Source organism: Buteo buteo, chromosome 1, assembly GCF_964188355.1.
Source record: "Buteo buteo chromosome 1, bButBut1.hap1.1, whole genome shotgun sequence".
Lineage (NCBI taxonomy): Eukaryota > Metazoa > Chordata > Aves > Accipitriformes > Accipitridae > Buteo > Buteo buteo.
The window spans coordinates 18,651,317-18,679,297 of NC_134171.1; the positions used below are offsets into that span (position 1 = coordinate 18,651,317).

At 36.1% G+C, this 27,981-nt stretch overlaps 1 protein-coding gene across 2 annotated transcripts in view; it reads left to right on the forward strand.

Moving 5' to 3' along the window:
- Positions 1-27,981, forward strand: part of SLIT2 (slit guidance ligand 2) — a 273,323-nt gene that overhangs the window by 139,113 nt on the left and 106,229 nt on the right. For both annotated transcript variants that reach the window (XM_075023755.1, XM_075023766.1), the window contains exon 5: positions 18,278-18,349. In XM_075023755.1, the coding sequence (XP_074879856.1) occupies positions 18,278-18,349 (72 nt within the window). The remainder of the gene's footprint in view (positions 1-18,277; positions 18,350-27,981) is intronic.

The following is a 27,981-nucleotide window of genomic DNA, read 5'->3' on the forward strand; positions in this document are numbered from 1 at the left end:
ATGAGGTAAGGCCTCTCAAACAGGGCCTCAATCAGCTATACCATTATGAAAGGGTCCTGGAGTATTCATTCATTACTGCAGACTGTTGACTTTTTTGGCTTGGCCACCAGAGGTGTCAAGGAAAGAGACTGAGCTGAGCAGTGGGAAGTGTTGCTGGACACCAAGGAGTCCGTTTCAAGCGCTTAAATGCAGTTTCATGTTCTTTGCCACCACTCCACGTAGAGCAAGGCTGGAAAATCGAAGCATACAGCCTCAAGCACTTTGCAAAGTGGAGGCTGTAAAAGCAAAGCTTCTTGTAAACCTTGGGCTGGATCGCATGCTCAGAAAGAGACAGGCGACTGAAGTATCAAATCAGGAAACTTACTTTATGTTTAATACTGTGTTTGAACGTCTATCTAACAGATTTATTTAAAACATAAATTTTCTAGCAGTGGGTTGAAGCATTCCATGTAAATATATATTTTCTTATGTTAAGATGTGCCACACAGAAAAAGCCCTCAAATCCAGTCCCCTACTGTCCCTCCTTGGTGATACCAGTATGGTGCTTGAATTACTAAGTAATGGTACTCGGTTTCCAAAGGAGTAGCAGGAAATGCTTCAAAGTTCCTGCCCCCCGCCCTTTTTTTTTACCCCCCCTTTGAAACTTGTATGAACCACCAGTCTGATCAAAGCTGCCGGAATTTGTTAGGAGACATGTTGACCTGGGCTTGCCTGTGTATGGTAACTTAGAGGTGTCTCCTCTTCGGTGGAAGAAACAGCAGGAGCTGCTCTAATGAACTGTCCAGGAGCTCCATCTTGCAGTGTATATACAACCAGAGGTGAGAAGAGGTTAATCCATAGGGGAACAAGTTAGGAAAGCAAAGCGAAAAATACCAGAGAGTTGTATGACCAAAATTCAACTTGAAGTCAAAGATGGTTGCTGACATTTTCTGGGTTTTTGTTAAATGAAACTCTCCTTTCAATCTGTTGCTTTTTGTGTCAGCTCGTAAGTTTTAAATACTTCAGCTGCAGTGCAGGAGTATGCATTATGTACAATACAGAATGTCATGTTGCCTATAGCAAATTGACCTCCTATTCATTTTAAATACCTATATCTCATTTCTGATGGAGATTAGATTCCTAATCTTAAGATTAGCCTTGCTTTTGTTTCAGCATAGGGATATAGTACTGTAATCTTTATCTGCTTATAAACGTAAAGAAGACAAAGACGTTCACTATTAGACATGTACATACCTGGTAGTAATATGAAAACCTTATAGTGTAATCCTAGCTGTTGCAATTTTAATCATTAAGCGCATTTACCCCAGAGTTTTATCATGGTTTTATTTTTTAAAAAATCTGGCAGTTTCCCTTTATTATTTAAATGCTTTTTCTGCATTTCCCTGTTCAACTGCGAGCTAAGATGTCATCTCTGCCTCAGCTGGGAATCTCTGTTTTGTGTTCCTTATTATTGTATGTATGGAAAAGGGGATCATGAATATTGAAAATACTGTGGAAAACAGACCCTGTGAGATATTTGCTCGTTCTTCAGGTCAGGCATTGTACCATACATACGTTTACATACGTGGAGGGTACTTTCCTGCTGGAAGTCAAGTGTGTCCCTAATTAAAAAAAACCAAAAGAAAACAAGAAAACCCCACAGGCAGAAATTGGTATAGGTATGCAGGAGAAGTCTATATAAGACTCTTGTCCTATTCTATATATAAAAAAGGTGTTAATCAGTATTATAAATAATATCTATCTATAATGAAATTTCAGCTAGGTTAAAGGAAAATGAAAGTTAAAACAATTTCAGGAGAACAAAATATATATCTTAAAATTTATCAAAGCATTTCTTTTTAAGCATTAACTTAACACCTGAATAAAATCAATGTCACTGACACACAAACTTGCAGTTTATTTTGTATAGCCGTGCTGTTTTGAATGCTGGCTTTAGGATAGGGTTATCTAATATCTCTTTTCAAGTCTGTATTTCTATATGATTGTTTATGTTTGGTTAAACTGTTCAATTAGTACAGCTCATCAAAACATTTCTGGACATATTTTCCCTTCAGATATTTGTGTAATACATGATATCAGTGAGGAAAATTTGGCTTGTTTTCATTATTTATAGATGTGGATGGGAAGATGGTTAACAGAGGGCAAAAGAGATATGGAAGATGAAACTGCAAAAAAAAAAAAAATTATTCTGCAGATCCAGGGCTTAATTAGACATTCTGTATCCCTACTGAATGCTCAATTTGATCTTTTCGTTTTCACAGATTGCAGACCTTTCATTCTCACCCACGGTCTAGTTAAAATTGATACTAAGGGAAAATATTTGAATATTTTTATCCCTGTTTGGAGCAAACATTTGTAGACATATCGTCATGACTCCCTGGTTCCTTTGGTGGTTTTAGTATATTTTTAGTTTGAATATCTGAAACACCCAGTACCACTGCAGTCCAGCTCTCAGACTTACTCAGTTGTGAGTCAGGGATGAATCCTTATCTGCATTTTTTGTAGCTCTTCCAGTGTATATTTTAACTGGTTTTGATTCTTCCCAGAAGACCTGCCTCTACCATGCTGTCCGTGGTAGTACAGTTCCTGTGTTATTCTGCAGGGATGCAGACCTGACACAAAATTTTGAAGTACAGTATTATCTTGAATGGTCAGTCCTCCTGAAATACTGACCTTCTGCCCCAAAGCTTTCCTCTACCTGGCCAGCAGCTGGAGGAGATTCCCTTTTCTGAGCAAAATCCTTTAAATGTTATCATAAGGAATGCTAGGGAGAAGCATGTGAGGACTTTGCAACTTCAAAATCAAAATCCCCATTTTTTTTACAGAGGGTAACTGAGAACTTGGCAAGATCAACCCCCACCCCCCAAAGAAAACCCCGAGTTAAGTATAAAAGATAATTTTCTTAAGGACTCGTATATGGTCCAGTTGCCTTAACTATTATTTGTGGTGTCACAATGATAGTTCATTATGGGGTAATATGGAGTGATTACTGAAAAGAAAACATTTTCTTACTTTCTTGTTCTGTCTCTCCATCTGAGGAGGATATTGTCTTTGTTCATACATGCTTAAATTAGGGAGACCTATAATTAAAATGTGTTCACTGCTGTTTTTCAGTAAGTAGTTTGTGATTCGAAGATATATTTGATCACATGTTTAACACTAAGCTTGTGAGTAGTTACAATGCATTCAATGGGATTTAAGCACATACTTCAAACTGTACATGCTTCAGTGCTTTCCTGAATTGGGATAAGAATATTTGTATGTTTGCAGTTTAATAACAGTTATGTTTAGCTGTGTTAGTGTAATTTTCCATCCTGCATCTCTGGTGCTGTACCATAACCTATACACTTAATGTTGTCACAATCCATCTTATGAGAGTGTAATAGATTTTCATTTAGTTGATAATTAAGAGCTTTGAAGAGTAATGCTTTTGTTTGTTTTCAGAATTGGTGGGGATGAGGAGCATTCCCTTAAATATACTCCATTCCTAACCTGTCAAATTTAGGGCTATTTATTAGTTTAAAAACCAAATAAAACAAAATGAAAACCAAACCAAAACAAAATATGCTAGAAATTTTCATTGGGGAGTTTGGGATGTTTTTTTTCTTTTTAGTTTGAAGTTTGTTGTGTTTCTTTTAAGGCCAAAAACCAGTAGCACTGTTTAACTACTCCCTGTTTTTGTGAGTGAGGAATGAGAGGTAAAGGATTGGCTCAGGCATGTCTGGGGGTGGGGGAAAAGATGTGCAATAAGTGGTTTTGCTCACACTGTTGGAACATGTGTTCACTGAAAACAATTTTTCACTCTGTAAGAGGCACAGCAGAAGCTGAACTCAAACTTTTCTGACTGCTTTCAAGACAGACACTTTCTGTCTTGAAAAAGTTTCTTTGAAGGAGGCATAAATATTGGTAAATAGTAGTTGTATATAGAAACTACTTACTATGTCCATCTCTCTTCCAAATCACCTTAAACATGTAGAATAGATAATTCAAACAAAGTTGTGACTGATGTGAATTTACTGTAAACATCTTGGTTTTAAATTAGGCAAATCAAATTGTGTGTTTCTCATGTACTGGTTAAGAATTAAAGCAGGAAATCATGCTAACAAATTAAGTGAAAGAGAATGGGAGTGGGATACAGAGTTACTCTGTGATTTAATACATTGTCCTAAATATGTTAGATGTATAACTCTATAGAAATTTTAGCTCTTTACTGCCATAAAGCTGTGACTTTCTTAAGTGATATATCTTCAATAATTCTACACTATTTTGATTCATAAAAGTTGAGTAGATTGGAAGGGGCTTAAAAAATGCATTTCGGGAGGCCTTTTGACAGATGTGATTTAAAAGCTTAGAGAAAGCAATGCACCTGTCACTTTTAATTGCAAAAAGCTTTCCATCTATTAACTTTATTTTGCCAGAGCCTTCTAATGAAAAAGTTCCAGTATCTAATTTAATTTAATTTTCTTTGGGTTTGCCAGAAGAGCAATTAATTTTTAAAACTTCCAACTATTAAGTTGTGCTTCAGAAAGCAGTCTCTCTATCTTACATACCATTAAGTTTCATCATATGCTTGTCATACCTTAGGAACATCTTGATATCCTTGAAGAAATGTGGCACTGAAATGTAGACATATTGTCTGTAGCACTAGGTAGGGTTTACAAATACAAATGTTCGTATGATTGGGTTATTCCTATCCATCATTAGATTGCATCTCTCTGGAGCTATAAGTACATCTGTGCCTGGCAGGCTTGTGTTATCACCAGTGCATATGGGGACCATGTGTCTGTCTTCCAACAAAGATATATAGCCTTGTGTAGAAGCAGGATTGGGTATGCTTGTATTTCAGCCTCTAAATCAATTTCTGGGACCTTTGCTACAGATGTTGGAAGCTGCAGGTCTGTAAAACGGTATACTGTAATATGAACTGCAATAGAAGAATAAGCATGAGAGGGAATTAGCCATATGGCAATAGATAGCAAATGCAGTGGAGCCTGTGTAGAAGCAAATCCTCACACCTTCTCAGCTATCTGTGTAAATATCATCTAAATTCAATCACCTCTGAGCTCTGAACTGGTCCCGTTCTCAGAGGAGATCTGTTCTTACTCAGCTAAAAGAGTGAGTACACATACATGCACTTGCTGTTGTAAGATACATGTCCTAGGATTTCTGAGCTGGTGAAACTGTTACTGAATTCTTTAGAAGTATGAATGGATTTACACAGACTGCTTTAGCAGAAAGCCTGGCTGTATAGTGCCGAGATGTTGGGTTTCCCCTTAATGACTATTATTGGTATGAGTGCAATGTCATGTGTACTTATATTTAGGCTTATTTCTTAAATCCCAATTTTTAAAATATATACTTTAAACAAAATGCAATCAGTTTAAGTCTTTAAATGTTTCATGGTATATTTCAGAATTAGTCCTCAAGCAATAGGGAACCTTATGCATTGTTCGTTGGGGGTTGTTTAAGTACATTTAATAGCTCTTTCTTTCCATTACTGTAACTGTCCTCAGTCTCTGTATGGTTACCTAGACTTCTCCGTCCTGAAGTCATCTGTTTACTTACTTACAAGAGTGTATAATAGCTTGTGAATGGAGATGTCAGTGTCACCCTTATTCATCCTAGGTATGCTGCACTCCCATTCGACTGCAATTACTTAACTGATATCCATCCCATCCACCTGCCTTTGTGCCCCCAAAGAGCAAATGAAAATGATCCTCCTCCTGAATTAAAAAAACCCTCATACAACAAAAAGATCCCACCACACCACAGACACAATCACTTTTAATCCTAATTGTTTGGGCTTCTTAGTAGGATTTTCTTGATATTTACTTGAGCAGAAGCTCCATCAGCTACTTAGAAGACTCTGGAAAATGGCTGAAGGGAAAGAATTTTGCACGAAAGCAATTTGGAAAAAAGACTTGAAAACCTACAGACAGAGGAAAAAAGTCTGAAGGAAGGAGGGGAGATGAGTTTTTAAAGTGCAATTAAGAGCAACCACTCTTTGATGGTGTCAGTGGAAAAGTGCAGTTCTGGAACAGAAAATCTGAGATTTGTGGACTTGAAGCTTAAAAAATGTCTGAATGAAAATTATTACTAGGGCAAGCAGCTGAACTATTTTGTAACTTTGAGGGGGGGGAAGAGAAATATGGCAGAAGTAGAAACACAATTTAAGCTTTTCTTTAAATGATACTAAATTCAGGTTTGCATGGAGTATTTTATGGATGAGTTTCTGTAGAACATTTAAATGTAATTTGCGTACTGGTATTGTGGCAATAGCATACAGCCAGGGCTACAATACGCAATGGGATTTTGCACATTCTTACACTTGGGAGCACTCTGATCCAGGTTTTTGTCCCGGGTTGTTCTTTTTAGATTGCTATTAATGAGGAAATTGGTTGTGATCAGTTCATTCTGGAATTAGCAGTTTCCTTTTCATTGCTTATGTATGTTCTTGTTCTTACCATTTTTACAAGGGTTTTCAATTCTAAATGGCCCCTGTGTTCAGCTAGGGTACACCGTTCTTGTTTTATAGAACAACTGTAGTGCCTCTGCCATATTCTCAGCTCCTTTTGCAAAAGGAATCCATCTCTTGAAATTCTGATTCTTTGCATGGCATTGAGAGCAAATAGATTGTGGTGAAAGGAGTTTGGGGGCAGTGGCTTGAAAAGCCATGGAAAGAGGAGCCAGGTTCAAGAAGAAAGGGAAGCCTGGAGCCCTTGAACAGAAACTAGAATGCTGGGAGACTTCGGACTTCTGAGATGCTCAGCTCTAGAGTATTAAATTCATTTAATCCTAATCAATGAGAAGTTTCAGTTCCAGAATACTTGAATATTCATCTCAGTAATTGCCCTGAAGTTTCCCAACAATTTCTTTTCCTTTTTCTCCTAAGAACTTTTAATTGACTTTTATTGACCGGCACATACACAACACACAAGAAAGAATAAACAAAAAATCCAGTCCAAAAAACCTGTCCAGTTACTCAAGCTAAATAATTGAGCTTGTTCTTACTAATTTCTATTTCATTATCAGAGAAGTGGGGGATGATACGAATACACGTGTTTCTATCATCCTTTCCGTTATTGGTTTACTCACACAACAGCTGAAAGTCCTAGTTCTTTGGGATAGAAACCCAACAGTGGTAGGCACTGTACAAACACAAAGTGGGGAAAAAAAATCAACACAGCATAAAACAAAACAAAGAGTTTCTGTGAAAAATATTACAGTATAAGAAATGAAAGATGGTTACAAGCAGATGGGTGAAGCCCAGGAAAACAACGATATAATATTGGTCATCTTGATAAGCAGTAATTAGGATGGTAGCTTAGCTATTGTCAATTTTTTTTAATCATCCATGGTAATCCTTTTATAATTTGCTTTGGTTTCTTTTGCTGATCTTAGTGCACTTTTTGGCACGGACTGGCAACAGCCTCAAAGCCTGAAGCGTCAGTGCTTCACATATATTATGTGACTACACACATATTGTATAAAGCTAAGACTGTACAATAAATCTGTCTTGTTAAGCAATCATCCCATCTCAAGAGACAATCCCCAAATTGCATCATTCAACTCAAGTGAAGGAAGAGTGAGCACAGTGCCATTCAACATTAATGATCTGCAAGATCATTTCTAGTTTACTCTCCAAATTTTGGCTATCCCTTGACAAGCTGTTCAAGGTTAGTTTCACTGTTAGGAAACACTTGGAGTACTCAGCTTATTATTAGACTAACAGTTTGGGCCTATACTTGATGAAAAATGTCTGTGTCCAGGGATCTAATTATTACTTGCCCATACTGGAATAGCAGCTATGCATAATGGGGCTGGATCAGGAATCCGCTCTGCTCCGTTTTGAACAAAGAGAGAAATTGCCATGGTTTGCTGAGTGATATTTCAGAAGTGAGTATACAGGGTTATAGACTGTGTAGTGAAACTAGACAACATACCAGACAACTTTTCAATCAGTTCCTAAAAGTGCTTACGGTTTCAGTTCCAAAGCAGGTGAAACAATATTAAATATTAAAGACATGTTGACAGCTGCAAACTCCCTCTAAAAATGAAGTTTTGTTACAGGGAAAAGTAGTGATAGATTTTTCAGACACTGTTGAAGAGGTCTTTTGGAAAATTAAGTATGCCATCTCATCTATTCTTAATGTGAGCAGATCTCCAAATCAAGCCAAATGGATGTTTCAGCCATGCATATGCTGAGTGTGTAACGTACCAGAAGAAGTGAAAGTTACCTGGCAGCATCTTGCTTTATCCTTTTTAAGTCCTTAACTTGTAGTGCATTTTCAAGTCTATCAAGTGTAATAGTTGATTAAAAATTAATCACCAAATCACCTTTCAGGGACTGGTGGAATTAAAATAGCAGAATCTTCACTCTTCCCTTCCAAAGAAATGGTCTTTTGTAGCCTTGTGTGAAATAATAACACATAAAGGTTGAAGTTATTTTCTATTTTGCCTTCAATTCTAACCTGGTTAAATAAAAAGGAGGGAAAATGTATGAACAAAACCCATTATATGCTTTACAAGGTAATGGCTGGACTAAATTATCATTTTTGAAGCATTAAATGCAAGATATGCATTCATATGGCTTAAAGTCAACTCCCACTCTGCAAGCTCCGAGTAGGGTTGTAGGTCAGTGATACCCTCACACTTCACAGCTATGCTGCTGTCTCGGGCACTGTTAGGGCAACGGTACTGCCATTAGAAATGCATGACAAGCAGTAGTCAGTAAATGTTGCTCAGTACCTTCCTTCAGCTTGACCAATTTGAGACTCTATGGAGAATAAAGAATTGGCAAGTTTTTCTTTGAGGGGGCATGGGTGTTCTTAAGAGCTTCAAGTTTTTCTTTCAAGGATCTCTTTCTATCAAAAGGATTACGTTGAAGCCAAATTTGAAGTAGTATTGCAATTCTCTCTCTTTGAAATTGTGGGTGGTCCTTTCTATAGAAGCTACAACGTGTAATTATTTCTTTTTTTTTAGTCCTAAACAAAAGAGAATTACATATTAATTTAGTGGAACAGACTAATAAAGACTGCTTTATTTTTCAAAAATAATTTCTAAGACTCCAGTAAAATGCTTGTGTGGTCCTAATACTCCTATTTTATTTTACAATTAGCATTTGCCACACTAGGACACTCTAGCACAATAAAGAATAAATGGTGAATCCCCTTAAGCAATTATTTTCAGCTGGTACCAGAGTATACAAATTGACTTAAGTGCACTTTTGGAGACATTGTAGAGTAGAATTGATTTTGCAGCCTGTGATGAACTTTCATGCCAAGACTGAGATTGGAGGTTTTGGCTTATTCCAAACCCAGAATGTGATCCTATTAAAAAGTAAGAAGGCCTAGTACTTGCACTCTGTGCTATATGCATTCTGCAGAAATTACCAATTACTAATACTCAGATTTATAGACGAGTCAATATCATATTATACTGGATAGGTATGAGGAGTCAGGCTGTTTCTCAAACAAAAAAAGATTAGCACTTATTGTCATCGTTTAAATTTTTGATGACTTACCCTAAATGTTAAGGTTGAAGGTACTGATAAACTGTGGAGGTCACCAGGCTAGCAGTACTCCTATTGTGTACTTCATTCTGTATACGTTCTATACTGTATGCGTAAATGATCTCCACCTCTGCTTTAATAAATAAATAAATAGATAAAATGGATTAAAATATCTGCTGCTTAAATAATACAAATACTAATATACCAAAAGCTATAGTAAGAAGTACATTTTGATTCAATTACAGATGTATAAATGGATAACATTTAAAAAACCTGAAGCATTAAGAATGAAAGAAACTTCAGTGATATATCATTAAAAGTGGTATCATTAAAAAGTGAGAGATGAAAGTGAGCAAGGAACTTCAGTCTGAGTGTCCTTACAGAAGTGGAAGATTAATTCCTTAAAACAGGAATTGCTGTGACTCACATAATTCTGTCCATATTGCAATGATGATTGCCTTATGTTGTGAAATATGAAATATTTATTTGGGCAATGTAGAACACCATGGCATAGGGGGTGATCCTGGTTTAGCATGAGAATAGATTGTCTACTAAGCACAGCATCTGAATCTCTAGGGAGTCAACAGAGCAAATGGAAATTAGTGATGCAGAGGGAACCTGCAATTCTGAGATCTAAATTTTTCTCATCTGCTTTGTGCTCCTCAGTATGGTGCTGATACATACTACTACTGAGAGATACTACCTTGGTTTCTCCATCTGTAAAAGGAGGCTAATAGTACCTTTCTCAGACATGAAATTTTATTCCTCTTATGGGAAGCAGATTGGAATGATGGCATGACCAGCGATAATGATTTACAGAGCTAATTCTAGAATTTATAATTCATATTTCTGATCTTCACAAGGAGATAAATACGTTCCTAGAGACATATCGGCTACTGCTGATAGTGTTGGACTCCTTTTGTATCTTCATTGTGAAGAGGAATAGCTGCATTGGATATTTTACTGAAGAACAGAAAAAAAATCATTGCAATTAATAGGAGGCTAAATTGTTTATTTCATAGTTAAAGAATAATGGTACAGTAGAGTTCTTGGTTTTGTTTTGTTTGTTTGTTTTTTTCCAGGACAAGAGTTTAGACTGAATTGTTATGTATACATTTCTCAAAACATTTCCTTATTCTGTCTGTCTTAATTGATCTGTAGACCTGCCAAAAAGCTACGCTTTGCTAAAAGGACATGAGAAGCCATTTGGGTATAAGACTGTCTTCATAAATAAATGATGCAGTACTGTAACTTGTTATACAGTAACTCTATAAAGCCAAACATATGTCAGGATTGTAACAATTAACTGGCTAATCCTCATTTGACTGATGGGAAAGGTACTTACTTGTTTGTATATATTAATGTATTTGCTGAACCTGGGATAAAAACCTGTTGTGTTACAGATTAAAACATTCATGTTTGTTTAGTAAGCTCATGCTACAATATGATATATTTCTACCATGATGGAATTCCAAATATGCTTCAATAGGTTCAGTTCACCTGAACTATTAATTTTAGAGGAACTATCTCTCCAGGATATTCTCCCTGCATTTACACCATAATGTAGTAGTTCCATAACATCTGTATTCTTGAAGACTTTGTACTTTGGTTTGGTTCTCGTTACATAGTTCTGAAAATAATTTTCATGCTTACATACCTTATCCTAATACAATAAAACTAGTGGTTGACAAAGCGTGCCTCTGTAGCATTCAGAAAAGGTCTTAGATTAAAATCCTAGTCATACTGGAACTTTGCATTTAAGAGTATGGTTGTGTGATGATAACTGAAGGTTCATGAGCAATAAAAAAAATCTGATCAAAAGTTTTCTGTGATAATGCAAACCACCTAATACAGAGTAGAAATACATATTTGTAGAAATACGTATTTATTATTCAAATTTAGAAAGTGGAAAACTGGCATTTTAGGAGTGAAATCCAAATCAGAGATCCAGCGAAACACCAAAAACCTACTTTGCCATTTCATTCTGTCCTCTGTGCGTTGGAAAGCCTGCTGCTGCAGCAGCTTTTGCAAATAGAGGCAGCTGCCAGTGTTAACGATAACGTGAAATAATCCTTTTCCAACCTTCTCTCGATACGTATCAAGACACAGCTGAAACGTGGGGCCCTTGCTCACTCTCTTACACTGTCATGTCGCAGCATTTACTGCTGGTGTCTTCAGTGCCACCCAGTGAGGCGGAGTACTTCGTTTTCCATAACACCAAAGCCAGGGGAATAAATAATAGCTCTTGCAAGCCTGGGTCTTGCTCTGGAATAGGTTCGAGGTTTTAGATGGCATGCCTCATGACTGTGGCTGGAGAAGTGTCTCGGGCCATGCAGGACCTCACAGATATCTTAATGAAGTCCAGAATCTGGTGAGTAGCCTGTGCCGGAGCACGTTTCGCAGGCTCTCTCTGCAAGGAGCTCCTTATTGAACAAATAGTGTTTGTCTTCTCCCTGCCACCTAAATTTCTGTACTTTTTAAGGCGTACTCAGATACAGATGTGTTGTAGGAACACTCAATAGTACTGAGGAAAAAGCAAATCATAGTGAAAACAGCAGAAAAGGAAAGGACCATTTGATATTCATAAATGAATTGTTTAGTTGTATTATTTTGAGATAAATATCTAATTAATACTTACGTTCATAAAAAGAAGCTGTTACTTGTTCCACCAAAATCATCTGGTTGGACTAGATGATCGTTGTAGGTCTCTTCCAACTGAACTATCCTATTCTATTCTAAAATACGCGTGTATTTTTTTCACCACCTTCATATTCCAAGTGAAAATCCCCATGTCCAAAATCATATATTTGATTTTCAGACAAATTATTTAAAGAAATTCTCATTCTGTTTACTTTTTTGAATGCCCTGTAGTCTCATTATCTATGATAGTTTGCCACCTTATATGGGGATGGGGGATTTCATGCAGAATATAGTTAGCTAATGTTAAAACTATTTTTTTTCAGTAAGAGACAAGTATTAAGCAAGGCTTACTTTATTCGTGTCAGATATATTTAAATAATTATTACAGTTGCTGATCATGGAATAGCCACCTTCTGAGCTGTTTTTATGAACTGGCGTAAATAAACTGATAAGTAAGTATTCAGTACTTAGTTTGATTCAGTATTTCTGCTTTTTCCTTTAAAAATCAGGACACATTACTCATTCCCAGTACTCACTGTTTTACAAAGTAGAGAATGGCAGTATAGATTTATGATATCGCTGGTCAGACACAGAGGGAGGTTAAACCATAGAGGAAAATAAAATTACAAGTAATTAAATTTACAAGCAGGTTTGCCATCTTCAAAAGATTTATTGTTTCAGAACGAACAATGGTTTTAGCCACACAAGAAAACTGTGATACAGCCTTAACAGCGTATGATATAGATATTATATGTGGTGTTTCAATTTATATAATTAAAAATTTAGCATTCCTTTTAAGGGTAAATGGGATATTCAACTGGGAACCATACATGGTGAGTAATAAAATAGCTGCAATGCAGTACTGTCTGCATTTTTTAAGAGCTGAAGCACTCTGTCAGGCTCATTAATATCAGGTTATCTGAGGGCTTTATCCTCAGATAAAAAAGCAACAGCATATATAAGTTTTTGAGGTTTTCTGTGGGAATAGGTTATTATATGCTATTGCTATGAATTTCAAATGTTAGCATGTTTCTAGGTTGGGTTTGTTTTTCCTGATACACTTCTATCTGCTAACCAGTAAATACGATAAATAGAAATGTACCATTTCCATCCTGTTCTTAGGAAGGATTCAGTAGTAGCAAGGTTTTGGCAAGGTCTTTCTGCTATTTCCACAAAGCATAATGCGCTATGATTACTAATGTATTCTGGAGCAAAAAAAATAATTAACTGAATACATAAAATGAAGCTGATTGGGGGAAGCGGGGAGGGCAGGGAGGAGGTTTGATGTTTGGTTTTGTTTTTTTTTTATTTTTATTTTTTTCCTATTTCATTGGTTTGTGAAATACAGAAATCTACATTTTCAGGCATAATTTCAAATTAGACAAGTTCTACTGTAGTGTCATTGAAAATATCAGAATTAAATCCTTAATCTTTGGAAATCAGTTTAAAAGCTGAGGCATAGGTGATTATCAGTATACATTGCATGTAAATTGCCTTGACCCGGTTTGTTTAAAAAGAAATTATATTTTATGTAAGCACAATAATTCCAGGACATACTTGATCACAGATCTTAGAGAGGCTATAGTATTTCTCTGTTTTTATTGCGGAGCTTGAATACTTAGACTATGTTAATTTGAAAAGAAAGTTATTTAGGTGCAACATATTTCGTCTCTGATTTAGAAACACCTTCTGTGGGGGGAAGAAAAAGTGTGCAAGTTTTTCAAAGAATCACTATAGTTGGGCAAAAATTCAGAAATCTTTGTGCATTCTCCTCTGTGTATCTTCATGTAGAGTGGGATTCGGCTTTGTTTGGTATATGGATTTGGTTGTCTTGTTTTGCTTTTGAGAAAATGGGGTTGCAGCCAGAATGTTACAACTGGGAAGAATGCTTGACATATGCACAGCTTAAACATATCTGAAGCAAACCCCTGCAAACAGTATGGTGCAGTTGCCTCTAGAGCAGCACAGGTGCTCATCTGGGCCTTCTCGGAGAAGAGCCTCTTGAGCCAGCCTAACTTGCCCAGCCTAACTTGCCCAGATGGCTTTTTGTGTGCAAATGTGCTATTTAACACCGCCTTTTGGCTTGAGGAAACGAGCCTGAGAGCTCTCCTGGAGGACATCTCACGCTAGGAGAGACTGACGTGATGTATGGCAGTTCTGGCCCCGAGCACTGGTTAGGTCATGTATGGGTAGGGAGGTGCTGGCCGTGGAGGCCGGGTGGCTGGAGGTGCTCTGCCGGCCAGGGAATGGAATGAATGAAGCCCACAAAGTTGCACTAAGGAATTTTCTTGAAGGGTCAATGTCTAAGGTACTCCACTTCAGACTTCATAATTTGGAATATAGCTCTCTAGGAATGATATAATAGAGTCAAGAACAATTTAGCTGGAAGAGGCCTGTAGGACAACTAGAATCTGCATAAAGATGAATTCATCAAGCCATCTTACTAGACTATTGTGCTTTATTTAAAAAATAAATGTGTAGGATAGCCTTGGGTTTTTTCATTCTAGCTGTATATAAAGCATTTTTTAATCAATTCTCTTGTTCCGGAGGTATGCTGGATTTTGATGTAAGGTCTTGGGCTGTAATAATGATGGAGAATAATTTGTTCCAGTGAAAGTATCTTGGTCAGATTGCTGGTTTCAAATGTGAAGGCAGGTTCATGCCTTTTCTTTCAAAAATACAGATTTGTTCTTGTACAAGTAGGTTGTTCTGTTGTTTAGTGGCTTAAATTTTATTGCAATGCTTAGAGCCTTTTTCATTTTAGGGGTACCAAGTGCTATCATAAATTATGCTCGGTATTCAAATGCTGCCTCTTTTTGAAATGGGAGGTGAAGTTCACATAGTTATTAGTGTAGGAAAACAATGACCATCAGGCTGAAAAGGAGGTTTGCACCTTCACTGCAGAATATAAGCTGCAAAATCAAATCAACATAATGTAATGGCCTGCAAAATTGTCTGGTTTTGTGTACAAAGTAGATTTTTGCCCCATTTCCCCAGAAAGTCACAGTGCACCCTGTGCTGCTTATGACCTTTTTTGTGAGCAATCTAAGAATTGTAGTGGAATGACTTAAAACATCATAAAAAAAAAGACCACACAGCATCTTTCTGAGTCCTAGGACTGCAGTGCAAAATGTAGGTGTAATTTATACAAGAAGAAAAAGCTGAATGTTTGTTTAAGCCCCTCAAGGTTTTTATAAGGAAACCTTTTTAGACTGAGCAGATGAAAACTTGAAGCAATCAATAAATAATTGCTAAAAACTTTCCTGCTATAAGTAGGTATAAATTGTGCGTTGAAAATCTTATTTTTTATGAGGTAGAATTTTGCAGTGAAGAAATGAATGAATAACTTACACTTTTGTTACACAGTTCCAAGAAAGTTTCACAAACCAGCAGATGCGTTGCAAAATGACATTTGCCAACCTTACTTAGCTCTCCATATCTAGAGGGATGCTTTAAACTGTGCCTTGCCCAGCAAGGTTGGGAACCTTTGCCATCAAGTAGTTTACATTTCAAATGTGCTAAAATGAGCAGGGAACACTGTACTTCAGTCTACATAAGCCTGTGCTACATGGAAGTGGTGTTGAATGTGTGGACCCAGCAGTAAGTCTAACATGCCATTAGTTAGTCTGCTGTCTTCTGCACATGCATACACACACATACGCATGCACACATACAACCTCAGTGTATTGTTTATTGAGGAACCTGGCTGGATAGCTGTCACTTGTAAGTCCTTGCATTTGTGCTAAGATTTACATTTATTCAAGGAAAGAAAGATTTTAACCATTGATATTTTTGATTAGATTTTTTAAAATAATTTACATATTGTCTCAATCTTGATGTCTTCCACTTTTTTTAATTATTCAAAATGGTGAATGATGATACTCTATTAACTGTCATAAAAAGCTTAATGCACCATTACCCATTACTTCCTGCAATATATATTTATGAATATGGCAGTGGTTTACATAGGTATTTACATGTATCTGTATTATAAACTAATCATTGATCACGATATAAATCACTACTGCTAACTTAACCACTTTATGCACAATTTTTATATAGGTAAAATGTATTAGTCAATTAAACAGAAGTGTAAATATAGATATTTGCTGTTTGTACTTATAATGGATTTTTTTTAAAGGAGGTAGGCTGTTAAATCATGTTACCGTAACAAATGCTGAAGGCTGCTTTTTCATTCATTGCCATTGAATTTATTGTCAGAGCAGTGCAGTCATATCCCATTTCAAGATTACTTAGGTGGCTTGAAAATTAAATCACAGCTCACAGATTCTCTTTTTTCACACACGGTTAATAATAGTAAAATTGAGTCTAGTTTTAAATACGCTTTGCAAGATGTTACAGTGCAGTTAGATGCACAAACTATGAAAGATTTAGTAAATAGAATCTGATTTTTCATAAATTAACAGTGAATTGGAAAAAACAAAGTTGCTGTCAATCCATGTAGAATCATCTTCAAAATAATAATATTGATGTAAATTTTCTTGAAGTCAGGCAGTGTGGGATTTTATAAAGTCCTCATGTTATTTTTTTGAAGTTCATAAATCTGAAAGAAATCTTCAGGAGTGATTACTAATTACTGGAAATATAAGCTCATGCTAGGTTACGTTTTAGGGAAAGAATATCTCAAAAACATGACTGTTTTTATCTAATCAACTAAATGATTTTTGCTTGTTCACTTCACCTGAGCTAGATCTCTTATTTCTATGCACCATTTTGCAATGTTTCTCCTAAAAGCTGTCTCTGAAAAGGTAATCTAACGATGTCTCTAAAAAGCAAGACACTGCGAAACTTTACTTCTCCTGTTAGGGGTTGGATTGCATTTGATGTGCTTTCAGAGTGAAGCTCCCAATTTGGTTTTAGCCAAATGAAATCTAGTTAGCCACCACAAAACTGCTTTGCAAACGGACTGAAAATCCTGGTATAGAGACAGCCTGTATGCATCTGATTTGCTTCTAAATTCTATTCAGATGCTCGAGAAAGCCTATTCATGTAATTTCTTGTGTTCCCTATATTGTCTATAAATAGATACATCTCTGAAGGCCTCCAAAAAAAGGTCTAATTTCATAATTTTAAGCCACTGAGGTAGATGGGTCCCTTTGAAGGCCTTCAGGCGTTTGTGAACCACATGTGTGGTAGGTATGTTTGGTCCAGAGTACCAAACTACTGTCTGAAGTGAAACCTCCAAACTGCACATGGTGTAGATGTAGCAATAACGACTTTAATATATTGTGGTGCATATATACATATTATGAATGGCGTACATGTATGGCATATAGCATAAAAAAAAAGCCCTGGATTCTAGTTTGGTTTTGTTTTCTTTTTTTTGCTGTCTCCTCTGTTCCTGTTTTTACTTCAGTTCTCTAGATTTTATTTCCAATATGGAACTGTGAAGGCCAAAAATATTTCTAAATTTCAGAAAAAGGGCTGTTTGTTTATACTGGTAGCAAAAAATACTACTGAACAAGAATTTTATAAGAATTTCAATAAAATTTATCTTTTGGAAAAGATACTAGTTTCAGATAGTGAGGTACAGCTGGTCATGCAGGGATTTGGGGGAGGGGCATTAGATGTCTGCTGCAGGATGGTTTTTAACGCCTTCTTTTAAAATATATGGTGCTTGCCACTCTGATACAAAATTCAGAAATATTTTGATCTCAGACATTACACAGCTTGATAGTTGTTTCTCAACAGCTTGCTACTTGTTCTTTTTGCTGGTTTTCAGTCTTCATTGCATAAGGCTGAACATACTATCAAACATTCGATGTCATGGGTTTGGAATGAGTTGAAAAGTGAAATCACTCAGTTAAAAATAAAATCAGTTTGGCCTTCATTGTTAAATTATGTTATGCTTCTGCTTTTTATTTGGCATATATATTCTTGTTTTGTAAAGGTTCTACTTAGTGCAACACAGATAAACTAATTTGACTATTATTGCTACTTCTTTTTCTTCAATTACAGCTCAGTTAAGGTAATAAAATAAGCTTCATTGAAAACATTGACTGAACTGTAATGGCTGAAATTATTTTCTTATATGTTCTTTTTGTTATACACAGCAAGAAATATATATGGCAGCTTTTAAGTTTGATTTAATTTTTTTTTTCTTAGTGATCTTAGTGAAAATCAGATTCAAGCAATACCAAGGAAGGCATTCCGAGGAGCAGTAGACATAAAAAACCTGTAAGTATTTTCTTCCTTCATGTATACATATTCTGATAATGCTTTGTCAATACAGTGTCCTTTTGTTGTATCTGGTATCTTTTTCCTAAGCACTTTTGTAGCTGCTTCAGGACTCTGCATAAAACCAACACTTACCATTTGTTTTGGCAAAATACTTTAATGTATCTTAAGCATCCTAAAATTGCCCTATATGAAATCTAAAACATTGAAATGGAGTTGAATACAAGGCATTATAACTATTTTTTTGTGGCACTCTGAGTTTAATATTTGAATGTCAGGCTATTTTAAACATTTCATTGTTTCATGTGAAAAAAATCATTTTGCCTTCGTTCTAAGAGTTTGCCTTTTGTTTGCTTACATAAAAGAAAAAAAGAAAAATCATGCTATTATCTAGTTTTGCTAGCATATATTTTTGTACTTGTGTGACTACTTTTCTTACACGGTTTTCTTCTGTGGTAAAATAAGTCTTTTCTTAAAGACAGATACTCACTTTCCTGGAGATAGTGACCCTGAAGTTCATGGGCAGGTTTTGAATTCTTATGCCTTCTAAATGTGGAAATATGTGAGTTTCAAGACAAACGAAAGCAGTGACTTTTCGACTTTCTGTTCAGAGTGGTAGATCAGCTTAGTGGACTGAAAGAGCTGAACGACCTGAAGACTGTGATGAACTTGTATAGTAGGAAATGTAAGGTCGTGCACTGAAAAGCTATAATCCCTGCTGTAAGCTGAGGACTCATCACTTATAAACAACCAACAAAGACAGAGGAACACACACTAGTGGGTTCCAGAAAGACTATGGAGCTGCCAGGGTGATGCAGCTGTGAAAAAATGTAATTGCCATCTTGTGTGGCATCAATAAAAATAGGGAAGTATTAGGCCATTATATGAGGTTTTCATGTAATTGCCATTGAAATACTTTTTATTAACTGAAGCTGCCAGTGTTAAAAGAAAGGTGAACTTTCTAGTTGTACTACTTTGAAAATGGAGTGCTCTGTGATTACAAAGGGGACAATGTGATGTTGTATCCCCAGCAAGAGGGGACTGGACAGGAAGCCCTTTGTGTTTCTGTCTTCCTGTGAGGGACTCCGCTTCATTCTGCTGCCCGCAACCCTGCACACAAATCAGTTAGGAGGACATTTTTTCAAAGATTTAGCAGAATGCCCAAGAGTTTGGCCTACTTAATATGATATTTAGAAATTTTGTTTGGTTTTTTTTTTTTTTTTTAATTTAACCATGTTTGTGATACTGTTCCTCCCTGCAGTGAAATCCTGTTCAAACCTGTTATGTTCAAAAACATGCAAGGGCTTCTCAAAGTAGCTTTGTTACTTGGTTTAATTGATGTTTTATGAGTTTCCATTCAGAACTGGTCCCATCATTATTCATGGTCTAAAAGAGGCTTGACTACAAGGAGAAGCCTGTATTTTTCCGCATGATCTTTTATGTTTGAAAATTTATACAGCTACAGAAAGGAACTTTGGTAGTAAAAATAACAACATCATTGTGAATTTTCTAGTGTCAGGGCAGTATTTTAGAATGTAATAAGTATACCTATATATTGTGAGATAGCTCCAGTCAGAAACTGAATTAGGATGCTAATCTTTATCTAAGCTAATATTTATGTCTTGGTGTGTATTTTCAAGGTAAGGATCCTGAATTATGTCTAAAATGCATAAAATAGTAGATCCGCCCTTTAAAGTCTTTCTCTTTTGGGAGATAATAAAAAAAAATAAATCATAAAGGCCATAGCATTGCCACAAAGTCCAAATCATATCTGTGACATATAGTTTATTGTGATAGCATAAATACTACAGATACCTCCTTTATTGGTGGTCCCAGGGAAAAAAAAAGGGAAAAAAACCCCACCAAACCCCTAATCTGAAATCCTTATGATCCCACTACAGTTGAAAGTACTGAGAAATACATTTCTCTGACTTGTAAATGCTACCTACGTTCCTATAAGGAATAGCACTTTATATTGTATGAGGTATATATGTGAGTATCAGAATGACAAGTGAGTTCGCGAGGTGAGTTGGGTGCATTCTAGCACAGCATTTATGTAACTAGATCAGGCCACTGTGCCTTTCCAGAAGCTTAGGCAAGAAGAAGATCTGAACCGTAGCCTTCCATCTAGCCTTGGACATTACACTTAGAGTAGGATGATGGCAAGAATTTTACCATTTTTATTTCATTGTTCAAGAAAATTAAGGAAGCAGTTGATAAGTGATAGGTATAGGAAGCATCACTTTGCCAACAAAAGAAATTATGAAGTGAACTACCTGGAAGGAGGTTGTAGTGAGGTGGGTGTCAGTCTCTTTTCCCAAGTAACAAGTGATAGGAAGAGAGGAAAAGGCCTCAAGTTGCGCCAGGAGAGGTTTAGGTTGGACATTAGGAAAAATTTCTTCACTGAAAGGGTTGTCAAGCACTCGAACAGGCTGCCCAGGGAAGTGGTGGAGTCACCATCCCTGGAGGTATTTAAGATATGTAGATGTGGCACTTAGGGACATGCTTTAGTGGTGGACTTGGCAGTGTTAGGTTTACAGTTGGACTCAATGATCTTAAACGTCTTTTCCAGCTTAAATGATTCTATGATTCTATGAAGGAATTTAGCAACTATTGGGAGATTAGCCTAAGGTCCAGGAACCAAAAATTTGTATATACTTATGGAAAATTGTCATAAACAGAATTCAATATTAGTTCTAATTTCATCATTTTTTCTGTAATTGCCCAGTAATTGAGCATAATGTTAAAGATGTTAACCAAACTTATGGAAGAGGTAGGTGAAGGTACAAAGAGTAAAGAAACCTGCATTAGAACACGTTGTAAATTCAAGATTTGTTTTGTGTAACAACATTAATTGCATCAATTTCAATATAAATTGCAAAGACTTTTTTTTTTTTAAATGCAATGATTGATAACCATCCCATACAGCAGTTCTAGTAAGCTGTTTCAAAGGCAGTTAACAAATCTCACAGAACATGACCCGATTACATATTTTATGTTCCTGAATGGAAACTCACCATTCTCTCACTCCCCCTAAATACTTCCCTGTCTGAGGAGGTGGAATATTTTGGAAAACATCTTACTGTATGTTCTTCTAGTCTTTGCAAAGCAAAGGGAATTAGATGTTAACTCAGATTATCTGAAGCAAATTGCTTCATTTAAGGTTGATGATACCACTGTGATCTTCTGATTTCCTGCTAATATGTTAGCTCTAGAGTCGTCTTGATGTTTCTGAGAAGAAACTCTCATTTCCATAAAATGTGGCTGTGATATTTCCTTTCTGGACATCTTCTTAATAACGTTCACAGCATAGATTCTGTAGAAGATAAAAGAAAATGGGCAAGGCATTATGAGAATTGACAACCCAGGCAACCTGCCACACCCTCATAGTAAAAAGAACGAAAAAACCTGAAAAACCATCAGGCCCCACGAACCTACTTTATATCTAATTGGAAGTTCCCATTTTCCAACTTGTTTGTTGCGTCTCAACTTATAACTGAGAAGAGTCTCGCTCTGTCTATACACTCCCTTTAGGCAGTTGTAGGCAGCAGTAAGATCCCCCCTTTGCCCTCTCTTCTGAAGGCTGAACAAATGCAGTTCTTGCAGACTCTCCCCAGATGTCACCTACTCCAGCCCTCCCATCTTGGTGGCCCTGGCTGGACTCAGCACAGCATGTCAGTGTCTGTCTTCTACTGGCGAGGCTGAAACTGGGTGCGGTACTCAGATGTCATCTCACAAATGCCAGACAGAGCATCCTGGCTTCACTCTCACCAACACAGCCCGATTGTCAGTGATGAATCAAGTTCTTCAGAAAAAGTGACAAAAAACGAGGGACGTTTATTTTGTACGGGTTCCCCATACTGGAAGCCCAGTATCCAGTATTTTGGCAGTTCAGGTGTAAGAGAAAAACTAGCTGCTCTGTCTCAAAGTCTTGATTTTCCTGTTCAAGGGCAATGACTTGAAGAATAATCCACTTTTAGTATAGCTGCTGATCTGGGACTTGACAGAAATTAGGGTGCAAATTCTGGAAATGTAATTCTGAGAGTTACTCCTAACTTACTACTTTTTCAGGGAAAAAAAATATGCACCAAGAAGTTAGGTTCTTTAGAGAACACAGTGGCACCCACTGTTTTTTAAAAATAAATAGGAATTATCATATAAATTGGAAATTAAACACAGATTTTTTAATATACATGTTAATGATGGTTTCATAACCCTCCCTGGTGATACAGTACTCACACTGGATATGAAAGATGTTTAAAATCTCCCCAACCTCAGGAATTTTATTTTTATTTAAGATGGTAAGAAAATGCTTTAGCTGCCCAGATTGTAAATTTGGATGGGTTGGTTTTTGAACCTGGTTCTTGGGAAGAAAAACAACTGGGCTTAAAAAGCAAACAAATGTGAAACACCACTGAAAGAACAATAGTGCTATGCTCAGTTTTTGAGAATTAGATTTTGGCCCTGGTCTGATGATTTTGATAAAAATATATTATGACATTTCCGTCTGAAGTAAAATTTTCTAAGATTCCAACTTTCTCTTCCGCTGTGTAATTGATATTTGGCAGAGGATGGCTAGGAATATACCAACATCGTGGCAGAATTGTGATGCTAAACGTATGAAACATCAAATGATGCCAAAAATACTAAGGGACACTTTCATCATATGCCCTGCAAGTATCTTATGCCCTGTTTTTCTTGTCACAGTCTAACCTTGCTTTTGAGTACTCTTTTTTCTGGTGCCTTTGTGTTCATTTGGTTCCATTTTTTCCTAGCAAGTGGGGGACACTGTAGCTGTCACCCTAAGGATAAAGGCTGCAGGGCAATGTAGTAGTTTCACAGATTAAATTGGCTGGGCAAATGGAGAAGTAGCAAAGAGAGAGGCAGACAGCAGCATCCAGTCGAAGTCCTTCCCGTTACACTAACCTGTGTCCAAAACCTTGATTAATATTACTTGGTGTTGTCCTGATGCCTCTTTGTTGCTGATTGTGAAAGTTTTAAAACTGACATTGTCAATAAAGGCGTCGCTAAATTTTGTATTAATCTTTGTTGGCAATGATTGGACTTCTTTTTTGAAGTTCAATTTTATTAGCAGCTGAAAAACAGAGTCCTGTTTTTCAGAAGATGTTCTAGTTACTGATTTCTTCTTGGATCATGCACAAAATTCCACTGCAACCGGAAGTATATTTGTCTACTCCTCTGTACAAGTGCTGATCCAAATGCATTGCTTGTCTAAGACATGCTTTAATAATTTAGAATTGGCGTATTTCTCATGCTTATTCTTACTGAGAATCTTAATTCAACTACTAGTCCGTTCAACCACCTGCATTTCAGGTATACCTCAAGAGGTATTTTCACAGGGTGTTAGTGAAACATATTGAATGTATACTTAAGATTTTTATTAAAGTCAAAAATAGCTCTGAAGGAATGAAGAAAAGAATAGGTACACTTTTCTAGTGCCTCCTAAAACTCTTGTTGCCAAACAGATCGGGGACCTTGTGGCCTTTTGGAAGAAAAAGTCATTCCTTCTGACTGTTTAAATAAATAACATTTCAATACTATTTTTAAAGTTGTTATTTTCATTAAAGACTACTTCCTAAAATTTGGCCTGATGAAAACAGCTTGTTTTTTACCAACCAACTCATTTATGAAATGTTATAGTCAATTATGTTTTTAAATCAAGCAGTGTATTTGGCTTTGAAGATGAGTTTCAAATCGGAAATCTCTGCATGTGAATTCAGAGCTTCCTTGCAAGTCTTTTTTTTGGCACTTGAACCACTGGGGAAAAGTCTAAAAAAAGGTAGAATCTAAAAATCTTTCCAGAATAGGTATGTATTTGAGTGATGATAAGTGTTAGGTGAAGAAAACCTAGGCAGCTGAATTAGGTGTGGTTTCATCTGCTAAGTCAAGTGCCAATACTTATGCAAAATTTTACATGGTATCTGAATTTACCCTAATGAAAAATGTGGCCTATGCTTTTATGAGGAAAAGTACCGAATGTCGCTGTTTTATGCAGTTCCTTGTAGATTTTCCTGTGATAATACAGAGGAAATTGAGGTAGAAGATCATTTTGAACTGAGTTGATAAACTATTGCGGGAAGGCTTAGCTTCAGTTTTATCTTTAAATTTTATTTGGCTATGTCAAGTACTGAGAATAATGCAAATAATTTTTGAGGATTTGAATTTTAAGGAAAATCAGTTTATGCTTCTGTTCAGTGTTGAAGTCTCATGGAAAACTTATTTGGACTCTCAGAAGCCTTTAGGCCCTTTTGTATCTACACTACTTTGGAAAGTGAGACTGCCTGTGCTTTACTGAACAGGGAGACATAATGATGTCGTGAAGACTTGCAGGGAGGTTTGTTGATATGTAGAGTAACTAAGTAGAAGTGGTTTTACAGATAAAGATTTTCTAATTAATATATAAATAAACCACTCTAACAGAACTTGCATGGGATATGTGCTTAATATAGCTTACATGCTAGAACAGGAATATATTTGCTCCCCACATTATAATAGTCTTGATACTGTTTGTCATCTAATTACTAAATTGATTTATTTCTGGGTATTCATACGGATGTGATAGTAACTTTGCATCACATGACTTGTAGATTGTTCATTCTGTGTTCATACTCCTTTTCATGGCATTCTTCTGTTTCATTTTGATTTTTTTGTTAATTTATTTTGCTCCTGGAAGATACTTGTGTGTTTAGCTAGGTAGAGTGCTGGACAATTTTGAGGGTATGGAGCAATTGAACTATAGATCTGTTCTTCCTTTTCTTCTAGTTTATTCAGCAAGTATACCTTACTTGGAAGTATTGCAAGTCTTGCTTTTTAATTTTAGGGTAAAAGAAAAAGGTTAATCATTTGCTATATTATGTATATGAGAAAAAAAATTAATTCAAAATGTTTTACAAGGAAAATTTAGCAAAGAACAAAATCAACTACATTAGCAAAATAAACAGCAAGTAGGAAAAAAGCACTTGACTTCAAAATGAAAGAATAATCCCGATAAATAGTAAGAGTCATGGGAAACAAACAGTTATCTTAAGTTTGATAAAAACTTAGAATAAATTCTTACATGATTTTGTTACATATTTCTCAACTAATTCCTCTGAAGTTATTGATTCCCCTTGAAATTGAAAATGAATTGAGAAATAGGAAACATAACTCAGTTCTGTTGTAAAAAATATAAGGAGACATTAAAAACAATGACTGTTTCCAAAAGTTGTATTGCAGTGATAAATACTGGGCACTCTGTTCTTTTCCCAAGGAAAAAATTTAATCATATAAATCCAGTGTACAATGTGCTAAAACTGGAAACATTTTCTAAATGTTTTAATGGGGAGGAAGCTACTGTAGGAATCTAGAAAGGCTTCTGACTTTTTCTGATGACTTCTTAAACAATGTTTACCATTAAGTTGATGCACAAAGAGAATGTAACCATTTCTGAACAAAGCAGAAGAAGGTAAAGCTGCATGGTACCTCTCTTGCATGGGACCACAAAGTGTCCTCAAGTCACGAAGAACAGGAGAGTAAAGCAGACATACCGACTGAAATAGTCCCGACTTTTAACACAGCCTCTAGGAATGAGTAAAGAAGGTTTTCTCTGTCAGAGTCAGATAACGTTTTTTTCTGTGTGAGGGTAGTAGTTTCAAATGTATGCAACATCTTCTGTTAGTCTTGTGGGATAACAAGGTTTATTTTTATATATTTATTTATCATTATCTGGTAGACAACATATGCTAAAAGGGAAGAAAATATAAGCAATATGTTTCTACAGTCTAAGTTGTATCAGCAAAAGCAATAAATAAAAAACATTTTAAAGCAGACATTTTCTTATTAGTTGAATGCTTTTTATTTAGTTCTTACTAGTTCTTATATCTGAACTCACATAAACCTTAACATTTTAAATAGCATTAGATCAGTAAATATATGAAATACCCAGGTAATGCTGCAGATATGGGTGCAAAACCTAATTGATTCTCTGCGACAATGGAAAGATTTTGAATGTGACAGCTGTTGTTTGGCATTTTATGAGCTTCACAGGAATGGCACTGCTGAAGGTAGTCAGCTGCTTTGTGGAAGTGGGGTCAGAAGGGAATAGCAACTTTCCAAAGGGTTGGAAAGATCCCACATAGAAAAGACCCAACATGGAGATGGGACAGGGGGGAAGATGATGAAGAGAGACTGGGGGGAGGGGAAGGATGAGCATGGGCCAGAGCTGCTGGTCCATGTCTGATCAGCTTCCTTGCTCAGGGTGTTTTAATAATTCAAAAAGAAGAAAAGAAACTCTTAGGGGAAAAAAAGTTTTCTAAAATGGAGCTAGGATTATTGGTCAATAACTTAGTGGTAAGAAAAGTTTAATTACAGTATTGTAGATCTTTTATGTGTGGTTTTGAAAGTCATTATGCTAAAACCAAATTATAAAATGTAACTTAAAATCAGAGACATATCTGCTTTTTTCTCTAGTATTCTTGCTTGTGTCTTAAGCACTCGCACAACTTGCTATCAGGAACTGGTTTTATCCAAAAAAATTCAGACTGCTTTAGTATATCCATTAGAGGGACATCATAAGTTAATGACATACTGATTGTGATGTATTGTCTGCTTTCTGTTTGGATTATATATGCGGTGGATATCTTTACCTTAACACAAATACGATAATTGGTATTCAAGCCAGGCACACAGTCTTCAAAGTCGTGTAACTTTCATAGCTTAAAAAAGATATATCATACCAATTGTTCTTCATGGTGTGTGTCTGATCATTTTATATCATGGTCATAACTGATGGAAGATCATCTAAAACATAAAGATGGTAGTATCTTTCAAAGGCAATAATTTATAAAACTAGGAAGTATTTCTCTGCTCCCATCTACAACATATCCTTCCCCCAAACCGAAACCAAGTAATTAGTTCAGTGCAAACAAAGTAATCTTTCTGGTAAGAAGATTTGAATGAAAACAACTCACCCTTCACTAAGGTAGTGGTCATGGTGACTCATTAAAGGAAGAAGTCCAAAAGTTTTCGGGTGCACCACAACTGCTGCCAGTCTAGTGGAAGAAATCTGCCTTTCAGTTTGTGTAGGACAAGATTTGCTCAAGTGCTTTCTCTACTGTTAAAAGATTTTCCTTTGTGTATAATATGGATGATTTAGAAGAAGCTGTGTCAGCACTGATTTATACATTGACAGCTAAGGATAATAAGATATGGGCAAACATACAGCTCACCCTTTTACAGATTAACCTGCAGACTGCATTAGGCAAATTTGATGGCATTAAAAGATTTTTCCAATTTGTCTGGAAACAATTTCTCTTTTGTATTGTGTCAAGGGTAACATTTCATGCCATTGTACTAATTTAAATAGCTTTGATGAATTGTTCAAGAGGTTAGAGAATTGTACTGTGTATATATTTTACCTCTTTAAAATAAAAAGGCTATTAACTTAATTGTTAAATGAAATTCATTAGTAAAAATTGAAGGAGCCTGAGAAAGTAGGCTTAAGTATTCCAACACTGCAGCACTGGTGCTGTAACATTGCACCAAAATGATTAAAGATCATATTCAGGAAATGATAGTTTGCATTTAGCTTTCAGTACACAGAAACACAGACACTGTTACAGTTATGGAAATAT